Below are 25,870 nucleotides of genomic sequence, written 5' to 3'. Positions count from 1 at the left end.
ATGACTGCAAACTCACTGAATCACTGCTTTGGATTAAGATATCTCTGATTCAAATAATATTTATCAAGCTGCCTAGTAGCCTTCTGACTGCGTTGGTAGCGACATACAACATTGACAAATTATAAAATATATGGATCTGTCGTTACAGAAAGTTTTCTCCCAGAACGAAGGGTATTGCAGACGTGCAAATGTGGCTGATCTTGTTGTAGAGCACACAGTGACGTGGAGTAGATTCCAGAAATTATGTGTGAATTCATGCAATGCTTAATAACTACAAGTGGGAAATCAGTTTTGAAACTGGCTGTGTGTGTTGACATCTTGTTGGGAGTGGACAGATGGACCATGGCAGTGTTCCCTGACTTTCTCTTTGTTTTCTTCTTTTAGACAAAACTGAAAAAATGAGCAACTTTTCAATCTTATTTTGCCAAATTAACACATTTTAAAAAGCAATTGCTACAGTAACACAGAGGATGTCAAAACTGGGGCGGCACAGCAAGGTGAAAAATATAAAGTGAAATGAACTTGAATTAATATGATTGTTTTCTTGTTTTTTAGGGAAAATATGTAGGCTTTTTTTTTCTTCAAAAAAGTATGTCTGTGCAGTTGCACTGATAACATGTACCCACGTTTAGGAGAAATTAACAGTGAATCTTTTTTCATTGTAAATAACCGATGAAAAGTGAGGTGTGCGTTGTGTGTACTTTTTCCTGCTTCTGAAGTGGGCCGTGCCAAAAAAGAGCCACCGCAATAATATATCAAGTTGTCCTCAACTCAAGTAACTTTGTTTTATGGCTTTCTACTCTGCTCGACTATACACTGTGGGGCAAAAGGAGGGGCTTTACACACGGTATATTAATTTCTTAAAGTTCTCTCTTTCTCTTATATTTAATATAACCACACCACGGACGGACAAGCGCATGTTTTTATGCGTTGTCGTTAGCAACAACGACGGTAAAACCATCTCGTGTCCGCTTGTTTATGTTCCACATAAACCTTTCACAATAAAGCTCAAGATCCTGTTGAGACTTTTCAAAATAAACTGAATCACGTGAAAGGGCAGATTATTTACGGATGAGAAGTAAAAAAGAGCCGTCAGGTGCTAAAAAATAAACCTTAGACTCAAACGTTAGAACAGGCCTTTCCCCGCAGCACGCCGTGTAATAAATACTCACAAAGAAAACGGCGGCCGTTACAACTTATGTCTAAAAATGTGTCGTTTCATACATCTGTTAAAACACTCGACTCCAGCTACATGACGCGCAGCTGGAAACACTTACCGCAAGTCGAGCTGCCCGAGATTCACAGAATTGACAAAAATGTTACATTTTTGTGATTTATATCGTTATCGGGACGACAGAATTCTTATATCGGGATATGAGATTTTGGTCATATCGCACAGCCCTAGTTTGTATACCCACTGTATAGTTGCTATGTAGTCAAAAAGTATGCATAGAGACCAAAATAGTTCTTGCCAGCCACTAGTGGCCACGCCAGAAAGTGTAGTTTTCTGGCACTACAGCGTTGACGATGTTTACTTTACTATTAGAGATACTGTCAGTGACCAATATTTCAATTGATTCAGCCTGCATAAGCTGGGTCTCACAACAAGAAAACGCTCAAAACTGAACACAATTCAGCAGATGAGTTTAAAAATTTTGCGTAGAAATATCGTTTATGCATTTTATACCTCATGCAGTGAATCTATTTTAAACCTGCGACATGAACTGTGCAAGTAGCCAATATTGCTGCGATGATTTGTGATAGTTGTGTGGGCTGCATCAACAGAAATATATATACTCTGTAACTGAAGTAACTAAAGTTAATTTCCGCAAGACTGGCATCTGAGGACATCTTAGACCCTACAGTTAGCTGGCATTGTACATCAATAAAGTATAAATAATTAGTTCAAGCAACTAGTGTTTTAGCTAGGGCAATAATTTTTTATTGTTTAGTTGAAATATTGTTGTATTGTTATTATTTAAGCTCATATGACTTGAGTTTATAGCAAGGCCAGTCATCTATAGCCGAAATGGGTTAATCCTAACAAAGAAACGTTTAATCTCATACACTGAAAATACACAATATAATCTATTTGTCGTTGTGAAAAATGCTGTACACTATGGTACTGTCCTCCACAGGTCAGTTCTCTGTAATCCCCTCTTTCTCTCTTCTCACCCTTGCTTTTTGTGTCTCTTGTAGCTCATGACTGCTGCGAAGTGGTGCTGGTCACCTTGTGCTCAGTCACCCGAGGTGTCCCCGAGGAGCCACAATCCCATCTGGTTCACGTGGCGCCATTGGCCGAGCATCAATTCAGCTTTGTTCAGGATTTGGCGTTTGACATGGCCCAGTTCCTGGTGAGCAGAAAGACGAGTCATTTCTATTCCTACTGCATGTCATCAGTTGAATAATAGAAATACAGAAGCTTGTCACAGGGCTGGAAAACAAAATTGGTTACCACTGGTTACAAGTAATACAGCTCTGTGTACAAAGTGACAGTTAAACAAAAAGATTGCCATGTTATTGTTTCTTTCCTGACAAGGCCTAATGTCTGACAGTTCTTGGCGTTCAGTTAATGAATTCTTTTCAGCATAGTTTATCATCCCATAGAAATTTTATGAGTTTGCTTTTCTGAGGAGTAGGACAAGATAAAATAATTTTCTTGGGCACTCAAACTTAATGGAACATGTTCCAATTTATAAATCCGAACATGATTTTTTATTTATTTTTTTTGTCAAAACAGTGCATCCCCAAATCGAGCTTAGCGCTGATACACTCATGTGGATGTTTCTTCCTACATTAACATATTTCATTATTCAAAAGGCATTTGGTTAATGCTTTCATGCTGAGCGCTTTAAAATGAGTGCTCCCATTAGTCTGCGGCTCACTTCAACCTCTATGAAACTCGACTCATCTCTGTAATCACCCTCCACACAGGTGAGCACTGTGGGCCGGGCTGATGGCCTCGATGGGGCGCTGTTGCTGGATGAGTGTCAGATTCCTCTGCAGGAGTGTGAGCGTCTGGATGAGAGTTTGGCACTGGCCCTACACCACCTCAAACTGCCTACAGGATGGAATTTACTGGGGAACAAACGATCCAACAGCACTGGTGAGTCTGGAGGGCAGTGGACCCTTTGAAACAGGCAGAATGTCTCTGCACTGATGCAGGAACATACTGACAAATTATGGTTGTATAACACATACTGACACACATGACCCTGCTGTTTGTGTGTTTGTTTATCTGGCTCCTTTTATGTTGTTGAGCAGATATCAGCAGACTAGGAAGACTGAGGATTATTTTTTGGCATTTTCAGAGAGACACTGTAATTACTGGTCAAAACAACAAGACTTTGTTACTGATTAGTTCAGATGAGTGCATGGATGTAACAAGCTGTTTACTGTCTCCACGTTGTGTGGGTATGTGTGTGCTTTGCAGCATGCGTTACTGAAAGTGACTTCCATTTAACTTCTATCTTTATAGACAAATCTGGTGGATGATTTATATATTGCACTCTCACTCTGGAACACCACCTCCATTACTGCAACGGCAGAGTGGAACTGAACACATTTTACATTACGACAGCGGGAGCACTGATGTTTGGGTTAATCACAGTCGGCTGTCGCCCCTTCTGACAGATGAACTTAGCCTGTGCAACTGTAGAAGTTATCCAGTCTCACAACGCTAGTCTGAAATTGGTTATGACACAGCTTTTGGGAAAGAAATAACATTAAGGTACCGCTTCTGTCTGACCTTCACAGTCTGTAAATTTAAATTGGCTACCTAAACCCAGCAGGAATCATTTCAGCTCCTAGCTTAAAATTTAAATCACTAAACTGTTCGTTCATTTTAAACACAAGAAATCCATCATTTTATAAAAATTGGAAATGTGTGACACTATGAAAGTTTAAATGTACTACTAACTTAGAGGTATCTGTGGTCGCAGCTTATCTCTGTAGAACGATCACTCCCTCTTCAGCAGTTTATGGTTAATCTTTTCTTGGCACTTTGCTTTAAATGTGACTTTGCTTGTGACATTTGCCTTCCACTGTTCTCCCAAATTTCTGTTATTATTAACTTGCTGTTGTGGAGCTTATATATGCGACCTGAGACCATATCAGACATGTTTCCGCATAAATGCAACCACAGTATTATACCAGCTGTTGTTGAATCTGGCATTCCATTTTCATCTGAACCACATAGCTGTAAAGTTTTTTGATTTGCTCTTGCTGTGCTGAAACAGTGGTATCATCTGTCCCATGACAGTTGTATAAACACCTAGAAAATTGTCCAGAACCCCCTTTGTTGTAGTTCATGCTGTATTACGTCTCTTATTTTGCCCCGAGGACACATGCATAAACACTCACAGACCCACAAAGTGAAAACAATACTGACTAATCCATCAGCTGATAACACGGCTACAACAGAATAAAAAGGGCAATTGTGGAACTCTCTGTGGGTGGAGATGAGGATGGACTTTTGGTCAGAGATGCGAAGGAGGCAGTACTGTATGTTCCAGTTAATTTTCCTGGAGTACAAAAAGAGATATTGGCTGTTTATTGTGGAAGTTTGGTTTAGATGTTTGCTAGTGCGATCTACATGGACGGTGCTCACAGATAATATCAGGGGAGGATTTGAAACAGCTGTGCGCAGAATTTGACTTGAGGCAGCAGAAAGAACCTGCTGTCGGACATGGCAGGAGGTGAGCCTGAGGTCTGGAATTGATGGACAGAGATTTCAACACCATTGCTTACTTGCCAACTAGAGGGTTGTGCATTTAAGGGTTGAAACACCCAGTGAAGATTTGGTACCACTTGACACCATCCTCTTCAGCTGCACATACTGAAGTAGTGGCATCTTGATTTTATGCAGTAAGTGATGATATCATCAGTTAAAAATCCAATGCAGAAGTGCAAATCTAGCTTTGACCAGACTTGCTGTCAAAATACACATTTTTCAGGTAGCAGAGAAATTTGATCAACAAATTGGCTAATATATGGATGTAAACCATTTTTACTCAAAAGATGAATTCCTGATAGTTTGTCTTAAATCTTCCATTGACTTGACACTGCCAGGTAGTGTCTTTAATAATGTTGTGTATTTTCTTTGTGCTAATGTCAATGTGGTCACAGCAGATGAAGTCTTATTCATCCACTGAAGAGTGTTTGAGGAGGAGCATTTCCTAGATACAAATAATGTTTTAGGTGCTTTTTGAAGAGGATTTGGGAATTAAAAATCCAAGACCTCCAAGGCATTTTAAAAAAAAAATTACTTAAAGGCACTCAAACGCCTTTATTCTCTTGACATGGTCATATTCAACCTAAAAAGGATCAGGTATTGGGTAGTTAAAACCAGTTTTATTCACAAATAAAGGGTTTAATGCTGAACATTTTTTTGTAGAAATATGAGTATGCCATAAGAATAATGGCAATTTAAATTTTCTACATATTTATTGTGGTCTCTCAGTTTAAACTGTGATCTCAGGAGTATATTTCTGGCTTAACAGCAACCACATCCACCTGCTTTTCACTCTTGAGTTTGAGAGGTGCAGCCAATCAGAAGAGGGCTGGTTTAAAGAGTGCAGAGGGAGCTCAAACGTTGTGTTTTAGACTGCGGATGAAGGCCCAATATAAAAATTTATTATTTTGTTTTTTGTCACTCATGCAAAGCTACTCTGGGAGAATCCAACAGTAAAAATCCTGGAGCTGCAAATGAGAATCATAGATGTGCTAAAAAGCTTAACATGAAAGCAATAAGCAATGAATATATAAAAATTATATATTCATTATTATTTATTTATATTTGGATATTTATTTTTAAGAGCTTAATAATATACGACAGGTGCTTTCAAAGTATCCCAAAATAAACATTTGCAACATACCATTTATGGCTTGATTGATACCAGAAGCCCTCGAGTTGCTTCAGTTTGTCATCACACTCTTTCTTCGGGGTGTCAGATGCATGTGAAGTGCCATTCTGACACAATCAAAGAGCAACTTCAGGTCTCTCACAGTGAGCTTATGCAGTTGAAAGCAACAGCTGACACCGTTACATCATCGCCTATGTGTGTTCATTTTATTTATAAGAAATATTTCTGTACTTGGATTATTCACACTGGTCTACAGCCTAAATGCTTGTGAAATAAATGTAATCACACTTTAGTAATTTGGCTCACTGAAAGTGAAAGTGACACTTAAAACTGGTTGGGTTGGCTCTAGTCTTCATGATATGCCACGAGGTTATGTCTAAGACTAAAAGTTATTTGTTGGAACAAAAATGATTGAAGCACATCTTTACTGGTGAATTTTGGCAAATAATTTCAGAAGGCCACTTATTTAAGCTTCCAATTTTGATTAAGTTTCTATGACTTATAGGTGTCAGGTATGAAATGTGGCAGATTTCAAATTGTTTATTAGCTCTGTTTGACTTTTGGCCTCTGTTTTGACCTTGGATTTGACCTTCCTAGCAGCAGGACTGTAAAGTTGCATTTTTTTTTTTTGCATCCCCTCTGTTTGTTCCCTGCATTGTAAAATAATTGAAAAAAGGTTTGTCATGGAGACATCCATAGACAGACATGTGGTGAAGATGATCAAACCAAAATGTCAACATTTTATAATATTTGGGCTAACTGATGCAAGCGACATTTCTCCATGTGACAACATCCCACCTAGGCCCAATATCTTGTCCTTGTCTTTCAAATATAATGGGTCATGTTTAGCTTTTCTCTATAGACCTTTGTTACATGATGAACAAAGGTGCTGTATTATCATATGAGGTGACCGTGTGCAAAATGTAAAGATAGTGAAAATAGTGGCTAGTCAGCTGTTTTAAATGGTCAAAATAAAGACGTAAACAGCAGGTTTGATCTCCAGAGCAGAAAACTCCAGAGTTAAAATAGAGTGCGTGTGTTCAAATACGTACATTGTATTTGAACACTGGTGTATTTACAGAACACGCCACTACACGGATTTATCTCTAACTCTGGTATTAGTATGAACAAATAGAGCTGAGTATCCCTTTGCTGAAGCCTGAGCACTTGAGGTAGTGAGAAACTGCTACATCAGTGGAAACAAACATACATTTTTATTAAAATCAAAGTGCCAATTTTCTCCAGTCATTGACTCTGACAACTTTAATCAGTTAAAGGAAGCCAAATGAGCCAATGCAGATGATAAACTCTGCGAGGTAATTGCTCTCTGTGAAACGGCATAAACAAGACTTTTGGGAGTAGTTAGAGCGCTGCCTCAGCCTCTGGCTATTTCTCAGATAATAGCTAATGGTTAAACTTGGATTTGGATATTAGACCAAACCAGAAGAGCCGGCAAGATTTTAGACAAAACTGACTGGAAAAAAGAAAAAGCTGGGAAGACTGGAGTAATGTGGAGTGGAGATCAGAAAAGCTCACACACTTCTTAAAATTTTGAGTTTGTTATTGTTCTAGGAAGAAAACTCGTCATATCAAAAATTAGCTTATCAGTATTGACCTTCATCCCGATTAGATCCGATCCACTTGTTACTGTGAAGTGTGTCAGAGCGCTTTAACGATGGACACACACGTACAGGCTCCTTTGCATTGAAGTCAGTTGTCATGTTGTTGATGTGGAAGGCGCCTTCATGCTGTGGTGAGTGATGTGTGCTCTAATAGGCTCTGCTTCACAATATGTCACAGCTTCAATACAAGACGCTCAGCGGTGCCGAGCCGCGGGGAGGGAAGAGGAGCGCGACTCGGCTCTCCATTTATCAGATCTGTCAGATGATGGATAGCATTAGACTATAGGTGGAGGTGATGGTGCTTCATCTCAGTCATCCTTCACGCTGTGGGCACGCAGCACTCGCTGCTCTAACTGTAGCCACCCATTTATTGTCGTCTGGGAACGTCACCTGGAAAAACTGCGCATATCATTAAAGATGGTTGACAGTTCCCAACTGATTCCTCGGTTTTGAACAGGTGCATTTAGTGTCAAATTATCTAAAGCCCGTGGGTTGTCAATCAGTGCCATTAAAGTAGATGACTCAATGATCTGTGGCCTTTAAATTCACTAAAGTCAACTAACAGAACTGTTGCATAATGTATTAGTTGTTTACTTCATTCATCAATAAGACAAAGAGCCTGCAGCCCTGCTAACAATTCGGTTAGGCCCACCATTCTTCCTGATGTCAAAGGTGAGATAATAACACTTACATAGGTTGTATAATAAAAATTGTATTCAGTTTAGTTTAATGTTTTTGCATGCGAACTAGGGCCTGATACAGATATCAGCTGATGCCAATTTGTTAATTTATTTTTGTTTTTCCTCCCTTTGTGCCAGTGAAGCAAGGAAATCCTCACTATAGAAAAATAACTGACCCGTTTTAACCTCTTTCACCTTTTCATCACATTTAACCGCTAGCAAAATTAAGGTTCAGTGCAGAAATTTGCTCATTACCACAAAGTCTTTCTAAGGTTAATGGGTATGTTTGTTTGTGTTTTTGTTTTGTTTTTTTACTGATGCTATTGGACAAATAAAATTCTGATCTGAAGATGGCGCTAGATGAAAATCAGGTGATAATATCCTGGCAAGTATTCTGACAGTTGTTAAATCATTTCACACGACCAAAGTCTGTATTCATTCTATGATTGTACCAGATTTTCTGCCTTGTAGTTTTTGAGAGCCACTATCAAGGCTAAAAATTGCTTTTGAATTTTGAGGATTTGCTGCTTTCCTCTGTTTTCTCTCCAAAGCTATCTACAAAAGTAAAATGTCACTTTTGGGTAAAGGATTTTTTTTTTGGCTCATTTCCCTGATGAATAACTATACCGAATAATTGGGGAATCAGCAAGAAGCCAGGATCTCTGCCAGGAAGCGGTGAAGCTGCTTTGTTGTGACCAATCATTCATTGAAGCCACATTGTGTTGGTGATTTCTGTCCCAGATCAGAAAGCTAAAATTGCATGTATATTCTAGCTGGCACTCATAATATGAAAATGACATGGCTGTTATGGCAGCCAGTTTTGAGGAACCGCAAACAAACCCAGCAGTAAAGCATTTCCTGCTGCTGTTGGCACCTCACATTCCACACCGGCCCAGCTCGGCCAAGTGGAGCATTAAATTTGACCAATTAGCTTGAGGTTGATCAGGGCAGGCTTGTTCATAAAGGCCCACAGTAAATGGACTGAAACCTCTCATCAGCAGACACAACCAGCATTGTGAATGTTGCCTAACGATTATTGTGATGCTGATAACACCAAGGAAAATGTGTTTTCTGCCCCTTTCCCTGTTCTCAAGCATTTGTTCTGCAGTTTATTTTTTCATTCTTTTCCAGCTGATCATATCTTGCTGTTAAAACCTACACTAGGCAGAGTAAAATAGTCCCAGAAGAAATCACAGAGGAGTTGGTATATAGAACATCCTGTTTGTGTCTAACCCAAAAGCCTTATATTTTATCTGTTTGTGCAAATAAATCTGATTTCCTGTACTGCGAACTGGAAGAAAATCCTCTGCTCATAGGCAGTGACAAATGAAAGCGAAAGAACAAAAACAATCTTCCTAATAAACAGTGCAGAAACACCGTCCAGAGAAATCTGGAAGCAGCAACAATACTTTTTGCTGCTATAAATAACCACAGACCAGCTGGGTGATAAACAAAAGCACTGTATATGCAGTTTACTGACTACATTAAAGACATCTGGGTACTGAAGTTGAACACCACATTTAAACTCGCAAGCTTGCAATGTTGTGTGGTGTTTTAGATTACCAGTTCTCACATATTATTACTTTTTTATTTCTCTCCAATGAGCTGCTTGTTCTGCTTTCCATTGACAATTTATCATTTATTGCACTTCAGGACTCGATTTCCCACTAACTTAAAACTAGGGCATCCTTATGTCAGCGTACCCTCTTAAATTGACAATAAATTTGCCAGTGGTTGGGCAGTAAAAGAGATTAATAATAACACAAAAGTTTGGGCAACTCCTGTAGACCCAGAAGTGTTTTCATAATCTTTTCCAATGAAGACAGAGAGAGAATTAATTACACAACTTGAAACGAGGAAATTTCTGGGATAGCCAACAGCCCTCAGCCGGCCTTTAGTACTGAAGAGAGCCTTGCTGGCAACCTGTTGCTTTAGCAGAAAGATGAAGTGTGTGTGTGTGTGTGTGTCCATGAGTCTCTGTTAGTGTCTCTTTGAATGTGTGAAAGGGAGGATCTTGGTGTTTGATGGTGTTATTAGCAGTCTGACTGATATACTGGGTAATAATGGACTTAAATTAAAAATGGGACTGTGGTGTGCTGGTATGTGGTTAACATCTGAAATGAAATGGTGTCTTTTGATTTATTCATAGAGCCATTACTGTTGTTGCTTTCATTTGTCCGATGATGCTTCAAAGGCTTTTCCGCATTCACTGAACATGTCAAAATCTTGATATGGTCTGTATTTTTCAGGCACACAGAAGACATGATTACAATTACACTCAGTCGGCATGCTGGGTTTGATCACAAAATGACAGTTATGTCCTGCAGATACCTGTACTGATCATCTGATGGACGTAGCAGGAAGGAGACAAGTTATGGTTTTATCAGTCTGTGAGTGTGCAAATGTCTGTTGTATGCTGGGTCATCATGGATCCTGAACTGGTTTAATTAGACTGCTCTGCAGTGTTGCCAGGCTGCCACAATTGATGGTATGTTGGCTGCTTTGCCACGATTTAGCTCCCTGGACCGCTGCGCTCTGTCACGCTCTCTCTTTTTGATTCTTTTGGTCTTTATTTGTCATCTTCTCTCTCTTCCTCAGATCTGAATCCTCAGGAGACTCTGCTGCATTTCTCAGCACGTCGAGGTCTCTTTCAGGTTACACACTTCTTGCTGCAGCAAGCTGGGGCAAGAGGAGCCCTTCGTTTGGCCAACAGGCAAGGCGACACCCCGTCCGCCGTTGCGGAATTACGAGGGCACAAATGCCTCCATGAGCTCCTCACAAAGTAAGCGCTTGTATTATTCTCAAAACATTCAGTTCAGGTTCACGTGAACGTCTCGTGTCATATGGCTATGCTTGAAAAAGATTTATTTGTCTAAACTGTCCTCACACTGTGTGACAGTGACATTAGCCCTGAGGTTCAGTGAACATTGCCCTCTTCTCTGTACAAACAGTTCCATGTCAATATATCAGAGGGCAGATGGCGTGGTTCCTCCTTCTTTTATAGCAATGTTGTTTGTCTGTTGTCCTCACAGAACAATAGAAGTATTCAAAGAACATCACCACCAAGCCACGCAGCAGCCTAGCTTAGCACTTTCAGCTGCAGTCAGATAGTTGAGGGCAAATTGAAAAGTTGTGGGCTGCCAGTATTGTTCCAAGGAAATCTAAAGTGAAACTATTCTGCAACACAAAAGCCTCCTATTTCCACTGTAGTACCTTTTCAGTCTCACTATGCGCAGCTCCACTTTAATCCAAACACACTGCAGTGCTCTCTCTGCAGTTTAATGGCATGGTGATGTATGTGTTTTGTTTAAAGTTGTCAAGTATTATCCTCTAATAATATCTTCCAGAGTCTAGTGAGGTCAAATTCTTTCATTCAAAATTAAAACTCAGAGGGGGGAAAAGGAGCGTTTGAGTGCATTGACTTAGACAGAGCTTAAAGTGGAAAGAGACTCCTTTTATGTCTTTGCAGAGGACGTTTCACTAAACTCAAAGTGAAGATGCCACACACTGAAGGAAAACTGCCACTTAGCGAGCTTCCTTGTTGCTAAGCTTGCACTGAAGCCAGTTTATGACCTCCATCTCGCTCTTTATGTGCTGGTAATTACATTTGCCTCATGAAAAGTGAAGTCACTTGTAGCCTTGGTTGGTGACCTCAGCTGCCGGGCCTCGGTGTTAAAGAAGTCCACCCAGGATTATGCAAACAGATCTGCCTTACTAGGAGGCGTCTCCCCTGTGCAGCACCAACATATGAAAAATGAAAAACTGCACATACTTTACCGTCAACTCTTAAATTAAATGCAGCAGGGGGAGAGATGTTTTCTCGGAAAGCTTATCAGTTAGGAGTGGCCTTTAAGTACGTGTATTTTACTACTGGAAAGAAAAGTATAACTTTTAGTGGACAGGATATGGCATCTGGAACTTTTAAAGTTTTACTAACATTTACTAACATCTAATCTCTGATTACTTGCTGACTACTGGAATAGACTTTCACAACCAGCCTTAGCCCATTTGAAGTTTAAGGATGTGAGTTACTGAAGAAAAACTGCACTCTGTGAATTGGCTGACATCACTGTTAAAACCTTTCCGTGTTAGCCAATGCAGACCCTTCCGGATGATCTAAGTGTTTATTTCACGGCAGGGCTGAGACCGATCCGGAGAAGGACGAAGAGTCTGTCGCTGTCCAGCAGGTCTCTGAAGACGTTCAGGTGTTTTGCCACCTTCCCAAACTGAACACACACACGTTGACACTGAGCATACACCCTGGGCGTGACACACCGTCCTTTCAGAAGAGTGTTGAGCAGCTGCTGCACTTGATTTGTCATCTTCATGCCAAGGTGAGTCATGCCACCTTCCTCTTTTAGCACGCTATCTGTGCTCACATTGGCTAAAACCAGGAGCTCTGCTGCTACTGAACATTGTTGGATTGTTTGTCTTTTCACTGACCTCATTTTTTAACCTTCAAACTTCATTTGTATAACCAGTGGAACACCTTATGCAATCATAGAGTCGGCGCTTGATAAGAACTGAAGAGCAGGTCTGTTGTTTCTTTTTCTTTTTTTTTTTAAAGAAGAGCTAACATTTTCTTTGTCTTGTTCCGTATTCTGCAGGGAGTTTCTTTACTGAAGCTGCAATTTGATTCTCTGCACACTGCTGCTGAATGTTCTGACGGTGTCAAAGCAGACTTAACATGTCTGGATCAACTCCAGCAGTCTGATACGGCGTCGGAGTGCCCGGATACAACAACACAAGGGAGTTGGTTAGAAAATTGCCCAGTGGAGAGCAGCAGCACTGTTGATTGTAGACACAGTGAGCCTGGAAATGCAGAGAAAGACTGTAGTTTGACTGTGAGTACTCCAACATCACAAGTACACCCCCAGGAGCATGGCCTCGTTCCCCCAGAGGACTGGGTGTGTTCAAACACGGAGAGAGATTACTCCAAAGCCGAGGAGGAGGAGGAACAGGAGCGGCCTGTTGTTTCCATGCAGGGTTTGAGTTTGTCTGACAGGACTGAAGGAGTACAGAGTGAGGCTGAAGGGAAAGGTCTCACTGTGGGAATTCTACCACAGGCAGGCTGTGGTAAACAGGCAGAGGAAACTGATAGAGGAGAGGCTGTGATCCAGGAAGGACAGGAGGCCAAGAAGGGAGAGGATAGATCTGAGCAGGAAGCAGAGGACAGCACAGCCAAGAGGAGGGAGGAGGAGATCAGCTCTGAATTAACAGATCTACTAAAGGCCAGCGGAGACACAAACGAGTCAATCATGGGCCAGTCAGCATCATCATCATATTCTGAGGTTTCAGACAATTCTGATTCTGAAGTGAAGGAGTGCTCCCAAGAAGAAGAGAATGTTGGGAAAGAAGACGCGAAACACAGCCGGGATGTTTGTAATGTACTATCTCTAGATGCAAACGAGGAAGAGAGTGAAGGGTTAACAGACACTTTATCAACCCCGATGGACCTCCCAGACCCAACGCTGATAGAGTGTGGTGATGTAATCAAGGAGCCTGAACCTGTTCCATGTCTGTTGATAGAAGGTCTCCACGAAGGGGAACCTCTACCAGACATAAACAGCCTGGAACAAAACCAGGAAACAGCTGGTAGGGATTATGCTACAGAGCAGGAGTGGGGTTTGGCATCAGAAAGTGGTTGTCATTCTGGGAGTTGTACTGACGCAGTTGGTGGAAAAGAGCTACACAGTGAAGACGTAGTAGAACCCTCTGGATACAGTATTGAAAGCAGAATTTTGCCTGCGGAAGAAGTTGACAGTTCAGCTGTCTTTTTGGCTTTCAGCGACATCGTAGTAGATACACAGACTGATAGTTTTGACTGTGAGCCGTTGCCTGACAAGATGCCGACTGAACGACAAGCTGACCATGACTCAGGTACGGCCCACGGACTCTCCAGTGATGACGATGGCAGTTTCAGATCAGCTGGAAGCTCTACAACAGAAATATTCCAGCCCGCTCATGGCAGCATCACTATGGAGGATCAGGACTTACTTCAGTCAACGATAGTACGGCAGCCCTCAGCTGGATTTGAGATTGAGGCCCCCAGTGATTTTAAACCTAAAGAAACCTGTGAACATTTCACAACTGTGGATACAGGACTCTCATCGGAGCCTGACACCCATCTTGAATCAGAACCCAAACTCTTGAGCTTGGATGATTTAAATTCTGAAGCGACTGGGAATCTAGCCCCAGATCTTTCCAAAGAGGATCTGTCCTTTGACTCAGCTGGGAGTGAGGATACTCCAGCAGCACAGGTGGAGGAAAGTGAAACTGAGGAGACCAATAGCTCTGACCTGAATGTAGGGATAGAGCTTTCAGCATCAGGATTGGGCAGCGGGGTACTTACCGAAACTGAGCCATCTGTAACAGAAGAGAGCAAAGTCACCAACATAGTTGAAGAGGATGTTCAACGGACCAGTGAGACAAGTGATATGCCTGTGGTAGTGGCAGCAGATGAGAGTGGAAATGTTCAACCTAAACAGGATAATTCTGAGATAACTGCAGAGGAAAGGCCACCTGAGAATCAGATCACTTTGTCTATCCCACAGGATGACATTGTGATTTCAAATAGTGCTGATCTAAGTTCGGAAATAACGGCACTTTCACCTAAGAGTGAAGGATCCATAGAACTTCATACTGAGAATCAGATGACTGAAAATCCCTCTGATTTTGTGGATGGATCCTTGGAGAGCTGCAGCACTAAAGCTCAAGGTGGGTAAATGCTGATTTATTTCAGTCCTTGTTCAGGTTTATTCCAGGTCCACACACTCATGCATCACACGCCAATATGTTTGTCAAAGTCTTATTCCTAAGCAAATATGCTAAATTAGATTCAGTCCTCTTCAGGTGATTAATGGCAAAAGCTCCGCAAAGTTAAATGCCACATAGCTCACCATTATTGAGCTCACAGGGGTTTTAGCTTTTTTGTGACATCCCGTTGTGATGCATTGCTGTTGTGACTATATGTTGTCCTGAGTCTTTATATTATTTTGAGAAAATTGTAATTCTAATGAAGAGTTATTAGTACATCTCAATTATCTGATTTTTAAAAAAGATGGGATTTTAAAACACTTTGATCAAAGTTTGGCATCCACAGACGCATTTTTATGCCATAGTAGCTCACAATGAGACACTTTGACATGTTATGCAATGGGAAGTAAGGAGCTGGTTTGTACCACCAGTAACTTAGGCCACGATTAGTCTGACAACAACACCCTTTATATACATATGTTCTTTGTTAGTCTCTCTTACACTCACGAAAGCACGGTCTGGCTACAGTCTAAGTCAGCATGCACAGTCACATTACAAGTGCACGTGACTCGGCCTCAGATACACAGCTACAAGTCTGGAATCTGTAAAACAAACATACACAAGCCAGCTGATGTGAGCGTGTTGCAGGAAGGGAGACTCACAGAGTGAACCTTCAGCAGTCCTCTGTTGGCAGTTTTTGCTCATCTGAAATAATTGTGCCGGAACCGAGTCCAATAAAGAGAGGTCAAGGGCAAGGTTGTGATGTGCGTCACACAGGGAGTGCGTTGTCATTATGAATTAGAGGATATATTTACAGCATGACAGTGTCACAGCATCAGGTAATATCTTGGTGAGCTTGTCAGAGACAAAATTTCTGTTGTTTCCCAGTTTGGGTATGAAGAGTGAAAATCGAATCTGCTACTAGTGAGTGCTTTTATTTATTTTTCTCTTCTGTAGAATATTTATGAGACTTTTTAAGCTTCCAATGACAGTCATCAGCTCATGTTGACTAATAATACCAAGATATAAAGCCCTCAAATTCTCTCTCACAGCTATATAGAATAAAAGAAACCAACCTTTTCAGTGAAGGATAATAGTGAATAAAACCATCCAGAAACACTTTGCTACTTTGCTATTGTACAAAGTCTGTGACTCATCAGTGTATCTGTGCTCAGGAAAGATAAGTCTCAGAACCATTCACTCTAAACACTTATTGATTCCTATATTTGGAAGATTTGCCATTGCACTGATTGCATTGTGTCGTGTGCCTTTCTCTAGAGGTGGATGTCATCAAGTCTGAAGACACTTTAAGTGATGCAAGGGAGGAACAAAATGGCCCAGCGGAGGGAGCAGACTTCTCCACGGTATGCTTGAAGTCTCTTCTGTTGTTGTCAGCTATCAAGCTCTGCTTTGCTGTTGATGTGTGTTTGATTAACAGAAGATGAGTCACTGTTTGCTGAAGCTTTGAAACAACCAAAGTAGCTTTTGGAGTAAAAATGCTCTGACCAAACAGTCAGCGACTATGCAGCTAAGGTGAGTCTTTGTTGTTTTAATGGGAAATAAGAACAATTGTGTTCTTACATGGACAGCTGGACTTTCATATGCAGTTTTTGTACAGTTTATGGAAGAGTGTTACAGATGTAGCTGCTGTTTCTTGCTAATGCAGAGTCTACTGTTTTCTGTTCTGAATTCAGTTTAGAAATTGTGTATTGTTTTAGCATGCACAGTTTGTTAAAATCTGTCTAGATTTAAAGCAAAGTTAATACTTGATTTTTTTTTTTTTTTGTTCTGCACAGAATCTAATGTGAGGTATGGATGAAAAGGCTTTTACTGCTAGTTTTAACCAAACTTGCTGTGTTTTGCTGAAAGTGTCCTTAAGAGTATGCACAAGTCAAATTTCAGGTTTTCTGGAAACAGTAACCAAGTTTGACGTTCTTAAGATACAGCAATAGCCAGGGATTGCAAAAAAATTTCAAGTAAAGAAAAAGTACACCACAAATATTAGAGGAGAAAGAAAAGCCAGATTCTCTTACAAGCAGCTTGATGTGCCAGCTAGATATTTGGCAAGAGTTCAGGAGGAAAGCTGTCTGGAACATTGTAAGACTTGTAGCTTGGACTGGATTATTTATTTATTTATTTTGTATTTTTCAAAAGGAATATATTACTCTGTGAAGTTTCTTTATGTAACACCGATGCATTTGATTTCCTATAAACTCTCACAACTTTTCCCTGCTTCATCTCGTGGGAGACTTGCCATGCAGTTGGTTTACTATCAGCTCAGCTACTGAAGGCATGGATGCAGCTTTTGGTAGACGAGACTTTACTCTGAAATGTTGCTGACTGACAGATTCCTCTGCAGCCATAGACTGGAGTGGCTCTGCTTATTCCTGGGTTGCGGTCGAAGTCATCGGCTTGTTCTAAATGCCAGATGTTTGACTGCAGGAGGGTATACACACAGTGTGCAGGAATGTGGGGTCGCCAGCAGAGGGAGATGTAACCTCAATTGCGTCACTGGAGCTTCTTCTTCTGACCAATTTAATGACCTGTCATTTGATCCTTTTGAAATATCCCCTAATTGCTATGATGAGGAGGAAATCTGGAGTCATGCTGGTGTTGAACAAACTGCAGTAGAAGCTGAGGTGAAGAATGGCCTGAAAACAGAGCCTCAGATGTTCTTTTAAGAATGCTAAGTTACAGTTTTTGAATTCAAAAGCATTTATGGCAATCGATAAGAACAATCACAATAATAAGGCACACTTATTTATTCAACTTATTCTGTAAAAGTGTAAATAATTAGAAAAAGAATTAAAAATAACTCAAGTGGGTTAAAGTGTACATGAAATATATTTTCAGTGTGTTCTAAAACTCAAGGCAGCAGGAAGCAAAAACACCTGACTGCTTAACAGAATCTAAGTGACAGCAACAACAACTAGCTGCATGAAATGAGATGCGTAAGGTTAACAAAGTAATTAAAATCAAAAAGAGTGTGACAGTGTTTTGACGAGATTCAAGCTGTTTAGACTGCAGATAATTTAGTCCTGGATGATTCAGTTTGTGTGACAGCTTTTCCGTTTCATATTTTAGACTTAGCCAATCTGCACGGCGACACTCTGACCCATAAAGTTTATGCTTTTCTCTCCTCCAAACTGCGCGTCAAAGCAGACAAAAACTGTTTTCATCAACAGCTGTGAGTCTGTTTGAAGTGTAAAGAAGTGTAAAATATTCAAGATAAGAACACGAGATAAATTTAGATTAGATTTAGGTTTTTTTTTGTCTTTTTCCAGATGTGTAAGAGAGAGTGAAAGCTATAATCTCCTCTTGTTGAGGATTTTTAATCCAACAGCTTTGTTATTTAGACAAAACCCATAAGTATCATTTAATGTGACATCACAGTGAGGCTAGATCAATATGATGGACCCATTAACTTCTGCTTGTGTCCTTGCTTTCAGTGTGTGCTCTGTTTAATTCCTCCACTCATCCGATTCAAAATAGATTATAGGGAGAATATGGAGGAGTTGTTGCATAATTTTTTGTGTACTGGAAACCTTTCCTGGTAAAGTGCAGTTTCAAGGCGAAATATGTCTTTGATTAATAACTGCACATGACAAATGACCCCCTGGTGAATGAGACAGCAATGGTCTGTAGAGACATTTTCACAATGAAATAAGAGATTCTAAGGGTTTCCTGTAGTCAGTGGTTACGGTCATGTGACGGAATAGCTTTGTTCCTTTACGTTTTAAAATGCACTCTTACATGGATGTACACAGTTTTCTGTCTTTACAGTGAGGAAAAATGGTCAGCCAAGGCTGAGAAGCTGTTCAAGGAATCCCTGTGTGTTTATACACCACTCTGCATTTAATTATTATTTGTTATTAATCTCTGGCTCTATTTCCCAGGGTGTTTTTGTCCTGTCTTCATCCACTCACTCCCAACCGGTTGCGGCAGATGCCCGCCCCTCCCTGTGCTGGTTCTGCTGGAGGTTTCTTCCTGTTAAAAGGAAGTTTTTCCTTCCCACTGTTGCCAGAGTGCTTGCTCATAGCGGGTCATACGATTGTTGGGGTTTTCTGTTTTCTTTGTATTATTGTAGGGTCTTTACCTCACAATACAAAGCGCCTTGAGGCAACTGTTGTTGTAATTTGGTGCCATATACCGGTAAATTGAATTGAACTATTGGTTGCAGCAGAATAATATATGAACCCACCAAACAGAACTTCAGAATCAAACATCATGTTTTCTGTTTAAAAAAATAAAATGCCATTCAGCAGCCTCCTCGAGCTATGAGGCACCTGGTGCTCTGTGAAAGTTTCAGTTAGCGTCGAGCTTCATTTGTTTGTGGCTACTGAGATTCACGCCTTTGTGCTACTGGACAACTATAGCCAAGTAGGTCAAAGCTGGATTCTCATGTAAGCAACAACCCACAGACAGCAGGGACTTCAACACATTTGCATACCATCCAAATATCGTTCAGAGGGTTCTCAACCTCAGGCTTCCTTCCCAGCAGCATAGATTTGATTACAGAGGCAGCGGGGGATTAAACTTTGTTACTTTGATTTGTGATTTATCTGTTATGCTTAATTTAATTTTTCTTAATAGCAATTTGTGATGAAATGTGCAAATACAAAAGATCAGAAGCAGGTTCAGGACAATGTTTAGATGAGTTTTTGTAAGCTTTTGTCCAGCTGCTTTTAGAATTGCAATATACAGTTTTTTCTTTTCATTTTACACTTTTTAGGTCTGTTAGGCGTGCCACATATGAAATATGCCCATGTGTACACCCATGCACACACACAAACTAGTTCAGACCTCTATGGTTACAGTTTTTTTCTATTTGCACTTTTCTATTTGGTGGTTTGGCCTTGTTCTAGGACCTCCATGTCCTCCCACGCACAGTATTATAGAACAGAGCAGGCGTCGTTGAAATCTTGACGTGACACTGAGTAAATCAGAAACAGGATGAAAGAGGAGCTGTGCCAGAGCTGGGTTACAACGCGGCTTGTGGATGCAAAGCAACTATAGGCAGTGTTCATCAGCTTTAATATCACATCCTGTCTGCAGTTTGCCAGTTGGATATTTAGAAGAATCTCAGCTGATTTTTTTTTTTTTTTACTGGCACTGAGATCAGCTGATCTGCCAGAATTGCTAGTGAGCTTGATTTCTTGGCATTCTAAATTATTCTTTGTGTGTACTCATTTTTGATCTTATCAAGAAACTCAAACATATTGCCTTTGAGCTCGTTTGGGGAGTTAAAAGAGAGAACAGCTTGAGCAGGAGCTTAATGTGCTGCAAGAAATAATAAATAAGGGTTTGGGCGTTTAGTGTCTTTATGTCCACAAAATGGCTTTTCTGCTCTGAGCGCTCAAAGCGTTTTATACAACTCGCCTCATTCAGCCATTCACACAAGCACTTTCTTCTATACTTTCCCAGTGTAAGTGCTTTCTATCTAACATTCACACACATTCATACTCTGGTGCAACTTGGGGTTAATATTTGACATGGAGACTGGAGCAGAACCATCAACCTTCCGATTTGTGGGTGACCTGCGTTATCTCCTGAGCTACAGCTACCCCACCATAGCCCTCCATGGTGTTCTTTTCCTATACATAGATTTTTGATTGTGATTGTGCATACACATGCCATGCTGACATCTATCATATAACATATCCATATTGGATTAATCTTGATATTTAAGAGTTTTAACATTTTACAAACTGTATGTCAGAGATGGTTTTGGCAAAAAAAGCTTGAAAAAGGTGTAGTTACACCGAGAAGGTGCTCACCAGTAGGGGGTGTTAAAGCTCAGCAGCGTTAATTGATGTTGTTGAATAACGTTAACTGAAGGAATAATGCTCCACTGTCATCTGTCACACAGTAACAATGCAATGCTCTGGATGGCTGATTCATACAAAAAGAGAGAGGTATTCACAGCCTCACAGGGAGAGAGAGAGAGAGAGCGAGCAAAGGCATGAGTCAAACACAGTCAAGAGAGAAGTTGAGACGACAGAGGAAAAGAAAAGTATGGGAGGGAGGTGGGGAGAAGTGAAGGAGGGAGGAGTAGAGCTGGAGTCTGGTGGAAAGCTGCTTCTGCGGCCAGATGTGAAAAGCTTAGCAGACTGCTTCAGTTCTCCTCAACAGTGTTTCTCTTGGATTTTTTAACCTTCTGTTCAATAAAGCAGCCCTGGATATTTAAGGGAAAATGTACGAACGACACAAGCGGAGGTATAGTCTCTGTGCCAAAGGGGAGAGAGCTGTAGACGTGGTTTTGATTAAGGTAGGCTACCTATCGGCGCTTTCAAACAAAGTCGTTTGGTGTGGTGATCCCACTACTGACACAGTATTAACGCTCATTTGAGCTGAAGCTTTGAAAGCATAGTTAAGTGCTCCAGACAGATAAAATGTAATGGCTAAAGCAATAAAAGCAAGGTAAGGCGTCTAAAGCAGAACTTAATTCATAAAAGTAAACCATAAAACAGAGGCTAAAGATAATAAATGACGTTATTACCTGAAACTAAGCCTGTGAACCGGATACTTTTGGAGTGATTTAGCAGCGTAAGTCCTCAGACAGTTTGAAGGCCTCATCAGCGTTCCCCCTTAAAGCTATTCAGAAAAGATATTTATTTTGAAAAGGTAATCATAAGCATCACAAAGTGCTTCAGCGTGTGTCGGCAAACCTGTAGTCCTCTGCCAGGGATGTTGTGATGGCTTTCGTTGTGTTGCTCCCTGGGAGATGATTGCATGGTTGTTGATAGTGGCCCTCCAGACACAGAGTGCTGATTATTTTGGGTGGAGTGTGGTTTCTGGATGTTCGCTGCATGTGTATGCTGTATGCGACACAGAGACAGATGCCTGCGCTCTATCTGTCTCTGTGGAATAAACTGTGTATGAAACTTAATGAGGCTCAGACAGTTTAAGGTCTTTCTGGGGGTTTTTTGGTCAGCTCAGTGGGTACTTGTCTGGCAAACTAAAGCAGAAGATAAAGTTGCTGAAAATGTCTCGCTATACCCTAATTTCCCTCTCGCTCAGAGGTGCCCTTACTGTGTTGTAAAGGTTCTGTGTTAAACCAAATGTAGCGGAGGTTCGATGGAATCTTTCTAAATGAGATGTTTACAGCTCCCAAAACTTGTGCTATTTAAAGCCCAAAAGGCACTTTCCCTTCTCTGCATATATAGAACCTTTTACAACATTTTTCCACTGTGGAGTTTCTCCTTGCTGCAGCTCAGAGACTTGTGCACTGTTGATCAAAGCAATAGGAACTTATGTAACTAAAATCTTAATCATGATAGATCCCTGTTTAGTAAAGACAAAGGAAAAACGTGCTCCTTCTAAGTTTTCGCTCGGACAGAGTGAGATATTACCAAAACCTCATATCCCAATATAACTTATTTTATATTGTTTCATATGTGATTATTTTTGTTTTTTTATTTTGAGCATCTGGAAAAATGTTTGACTAAGGATGTAACCATAACATTTTAATGTATAAAATATAGAACAGTTTTCAATAAGTGTTCAGTAAACGCTCTAAAAATCGTGGCGTTATCCGTAGTGACGCACATAGATGACCCTCACGCAGTCACCGCTACTCAAGAGCTTTTTCTGAGGCCTCTAGCTTCCAATTCTGCTCTATGGTTATCAGGACAATAGGCATCTATCGCAGAGTGAAGTGCTCAGATGAAGTGCACCATTAACATCATACAGGAATGAGTTGTTTGGCTCGTCCACATATCTCTTGTAACGTTGTGTGCTGCGTCTCATCCTCTACTCTGGCCCGACACTCGTAATATAAACAACGCAACTTGACTTGTGTAAAGCATTTTCTGCTGGGCATTGTGTACCTGGATTCGGGTTTTTTGACCAACAGTGTAAATTCAGATCATATCTTTAAAAGTTTCCACTGTTATCTCCTTCCATCTTTGTAAGCATTTAGCGTGCCTCACATCAAAGCTTATTTTAGCATTTGACATTCTGGGTTATTTTGAGCACCTAACGGCTCTTTTTTTTGCTTCTTGTTTGTTAGCTCTCTCGACACTCTTTCATGTGATTGTAGGTGGCCGGGATATTTGTTGTGTTGCAGTCAGCATCCATTATATTTTGTCATATTACACAGCCCTAGATGTCATTAGTTAGCGGTCACAAGTGGAGGAAACTCCATCAAGGGACATTAAGTGACTGGTTTGATTTGTAAGCAGGGTAAGTACCAGCGATTTTTCCAGATAGAACAAAATCAGGCTTTTCCTGTCAAATCTCAAATAGTAATGAGAAAATGATGTTCACTAACTTATCGATCTAGAGATAATTTCTAGATACAGACTCGGGAAAGAATTTCACAGGCTGTAAAAACTAATCTATGCAGCTATTTAGAGTAGATGGTTAAATATGTACTCAAAAAGCATGGTAAAGTCTGTCGTTAGCTGGTTACTCAGCTGTCAAACATTGTAAAAATAAGTGAAATTATGATGTATCTGGATTTGCTGTTTCTTTCCCTTTAAACTGTAATACCCTCACTTTGTCTGGTTCTTTATTTTAAATAGGTTTCAGTTTTAGTCTTAATTATTATGTGATAAAGGCAAATACTGTAAAGTCATTTAGAGCTGTTTGTAATTGTAAAATTGAACCAAAATAGGTGTCAACAGACTGTGATGAGCCTCGTTTTATTTAAGTCGCACTTAGCCAATGACTCAGCTGGACTGTTTCCTATTGGTTGATGACTATAAACTATAATCTAAACTAATAATCAGTTACTGATGGCTGGACTATTAATTATCGTGCATAAAATAAACTAGTAACTACGCAGCAGTGGGCGTTTGATATGGGGTGTTTACTGTCACAGTGTCTGCTGGTTGTGACATCCAGACTCAGGGCAGAGTAGAGGAAAATCAGTGAAGAGACTTGCTCTGGTATATGTAACACCTCTCTTTAGTCTGTTGTCACTTTCTAAACTTGTTCCAAATGTCAGCTCCTCTTTACCCCGGAGGTATGAAATAGCAAGGGTGTGTGCAAGTGAGTTAGAGAGAGAGAGAGGGAGAGGTAGAGATATGATGGTGTGGGAAAAAGGCTGCTCTGGGCTAACGGTTTCCTCTGGCCTCAGATGGAAACAGGCATTCGGCCAAATGACTTCATTCCAACCAGTGTTTCACATCCCAGCATCTTTGCTGGCCTGGAATCACAAAACACATCATCACTCCACTTACCATCTACAGTAACTGTGAATAACCCTTTATACTAACATAGTACTACAGTAAATATACCCATCAGCCATAAACGATAAAACCACTGACGGGTAAAGTGAATCTTATTGCGATGTTCTGCTGGGAAATCTTGAGTGCTGGCCTTCAGGTGTCGGGTTATACTTCTACCTAAACATTACTGCAGAACAAGCACACCCCAGTATGGCCCCAATGTGCCATAAATATCCAGATCTTGAGCGAACATCTGCAGGACCCAAACATTCAGGCACCAGATGCCACATACTCCTAAACCATCTGGGTCCAGAGATGGGTAAGAGCTGCCTTGTGGCACAAGGGGAACCTCCGGAATAACAGGCTGGATGTATAATGTTTAATGTTTAGGCTAATAGGTGTATATTCTGTTGTACTACACTCCTGGTTTGGCAAACCCAGATATTTCTTTATTTGGGCTCTTTTAGAGCATTTGTGATGTGATTTTAAAGATACGAAAAGTAGTTGTTCTATTTGTGGCACCTTCTTGACCCTTTTTATTGCAATCTTTTTATAGCGTTAATCACAAGCTCATTCTATGAATGGAACAATTCATAAAAGTCCTTCCAAGGTGAACCACAGAGGAGATTCATCCACGGGTTTGCTGTTACCAGGCCTTGTTTGCTGAGACCATGTATACATGCTGGACTGGATACAGTCATTCATTCCACCATGGCATCCTTCAGTGCTGCAGAGCCTCACTGGCCGCCTGCCTGTTTAGAAACAAGGCAGCCGTCCAAGTCCTGCGTGCCCCGGCGTATAGACAAACCATCCCGCCTTTTTATTTTTAAACCAGATGTGTTTTTACTGGGTACAGTTTAGATTCCCCCGGCAATACAAATATGCTCTGTGTTGTTCAGAATCGAGGCTGCCAGCTTTCAGACGGGGGACCAGTTCCTGAATGGCTAGCTGTTTAGCAGACCTGCTAACTGCTGATTTGATAAATGTGTGATTTCTTCAACTGATTAAATGAGTGGCTGCTCTACTGGCTGAATCATTGTGCGTCTTGGTTTATATCGAGCATACTAACCACATCGCCTGCCACATTTATCCATGGTGCGTCTGTGAGGAAAAATAAACACATTTTTAATGTGACTTTTCCCCTCCTTTTTTATTTCTCATCATTTTTATGACCCTTAAATTGCTTCTTGGTAGTATATTGTTGCCTTTGAGTCGATGTTTTTCTCAGTGAAACAATCATAAAAATGACTTGTTCTTAAGCAAATCAATGACTTTTGTGCAAGCATTGTAGCTGCTCTGCAGTAGGCATGATGGAACTGAATTAGAACATATGAACTGAGAAGAGAAAGAAGTTGATGCTGTGACTGAAATCGAAAAGGCTTTTGTTTTGTCCAGACTGAGCTGTGTACACTCACCTTTCATACCTTAGCCTGCAACACACTGCCAAAAAGAAAGGAAATACAGCAGTAATATTTGAGTAATATTCGTGTATTAAAAGGAGGAATTTGCACACACTGTATAACTACTTCTTAGGTAAAGTATCCACTTCATACTTCATCATACTTAAGGGTTCAGTTCATTTTATAATTAGTGCCAAAACACACTGTGGAGTAGAGTATTAAAACACACAGAGCTGCTTCTCTCGCCTCGTTGAATTCTTTGTTCTGAAGTTGTCCTGCTGTTCCTGTCCTCTGCTAAGGGTCGAGTCTTGTTGTCCTTTTTTTTTTTTTTCCTTTTTCATTTTTTGCAATCTCTGGCAGTCATTTTACCTCTGA

At 40.6% G+C, this 25,870-nt stretch overlaps 1 protein-coding gene across 5 annotated transcripts in view; it reads left to right on the top strand.

Moving 5' to 3' along the window:
• The window catches only part of LOC309708453 (A-kinase anchoring protein 13), a 121,772-nt gene that overhangs the window by 32,326 nt on the left and 63,576 nt on the right, over nt 1–25,870 (top strand). For all 5 annotated transcript variants that reach the window (XM_082536506.1, XM_082536507.1, XM_082536508.1 and 2 more), the window contains exons 4-9: nt 2,200–2,354; nt 2,935–3,106; nt 10,765–10,948; nt 12,305–12,500; nt 12,774–14,883; nt 16,201–16,286. In XM_082536506.1, coding sequence (XP_082392632.1) covers nt 2,200–2,354; nt 2,935–3,106; nt 10,765–10,948; nt 12,305–12,500; nt 12,774–14,883; nt 16,201–16,286 — 2,903 coding nt within the window. The remainder of the gene's footprint in view (nt 1–2,199; nt 2,355–2,934; nt 3,107–10,764; nt 10,949–12,304; nt 12,501–12,773; nt 14,884–16,200; nt 16,287–25,870) is intronic.

The sequence above is a fragment of the Aulonocara stuartgranti genome (genome assembly GCF_965226115.1).
Source record: "Aulonocara stuartgranti genome assembly, chromosome: 1".
Lineage (NCBI taxonomy): Eukaryota > Metazoa > Chordata > Actinopteri > Cichliformes > Cichlidae > Aulonocara > Aulonocara stuartgranti.
This window is presented reverse-complemented; position numbering and strand designations above follow the sequence as displayed.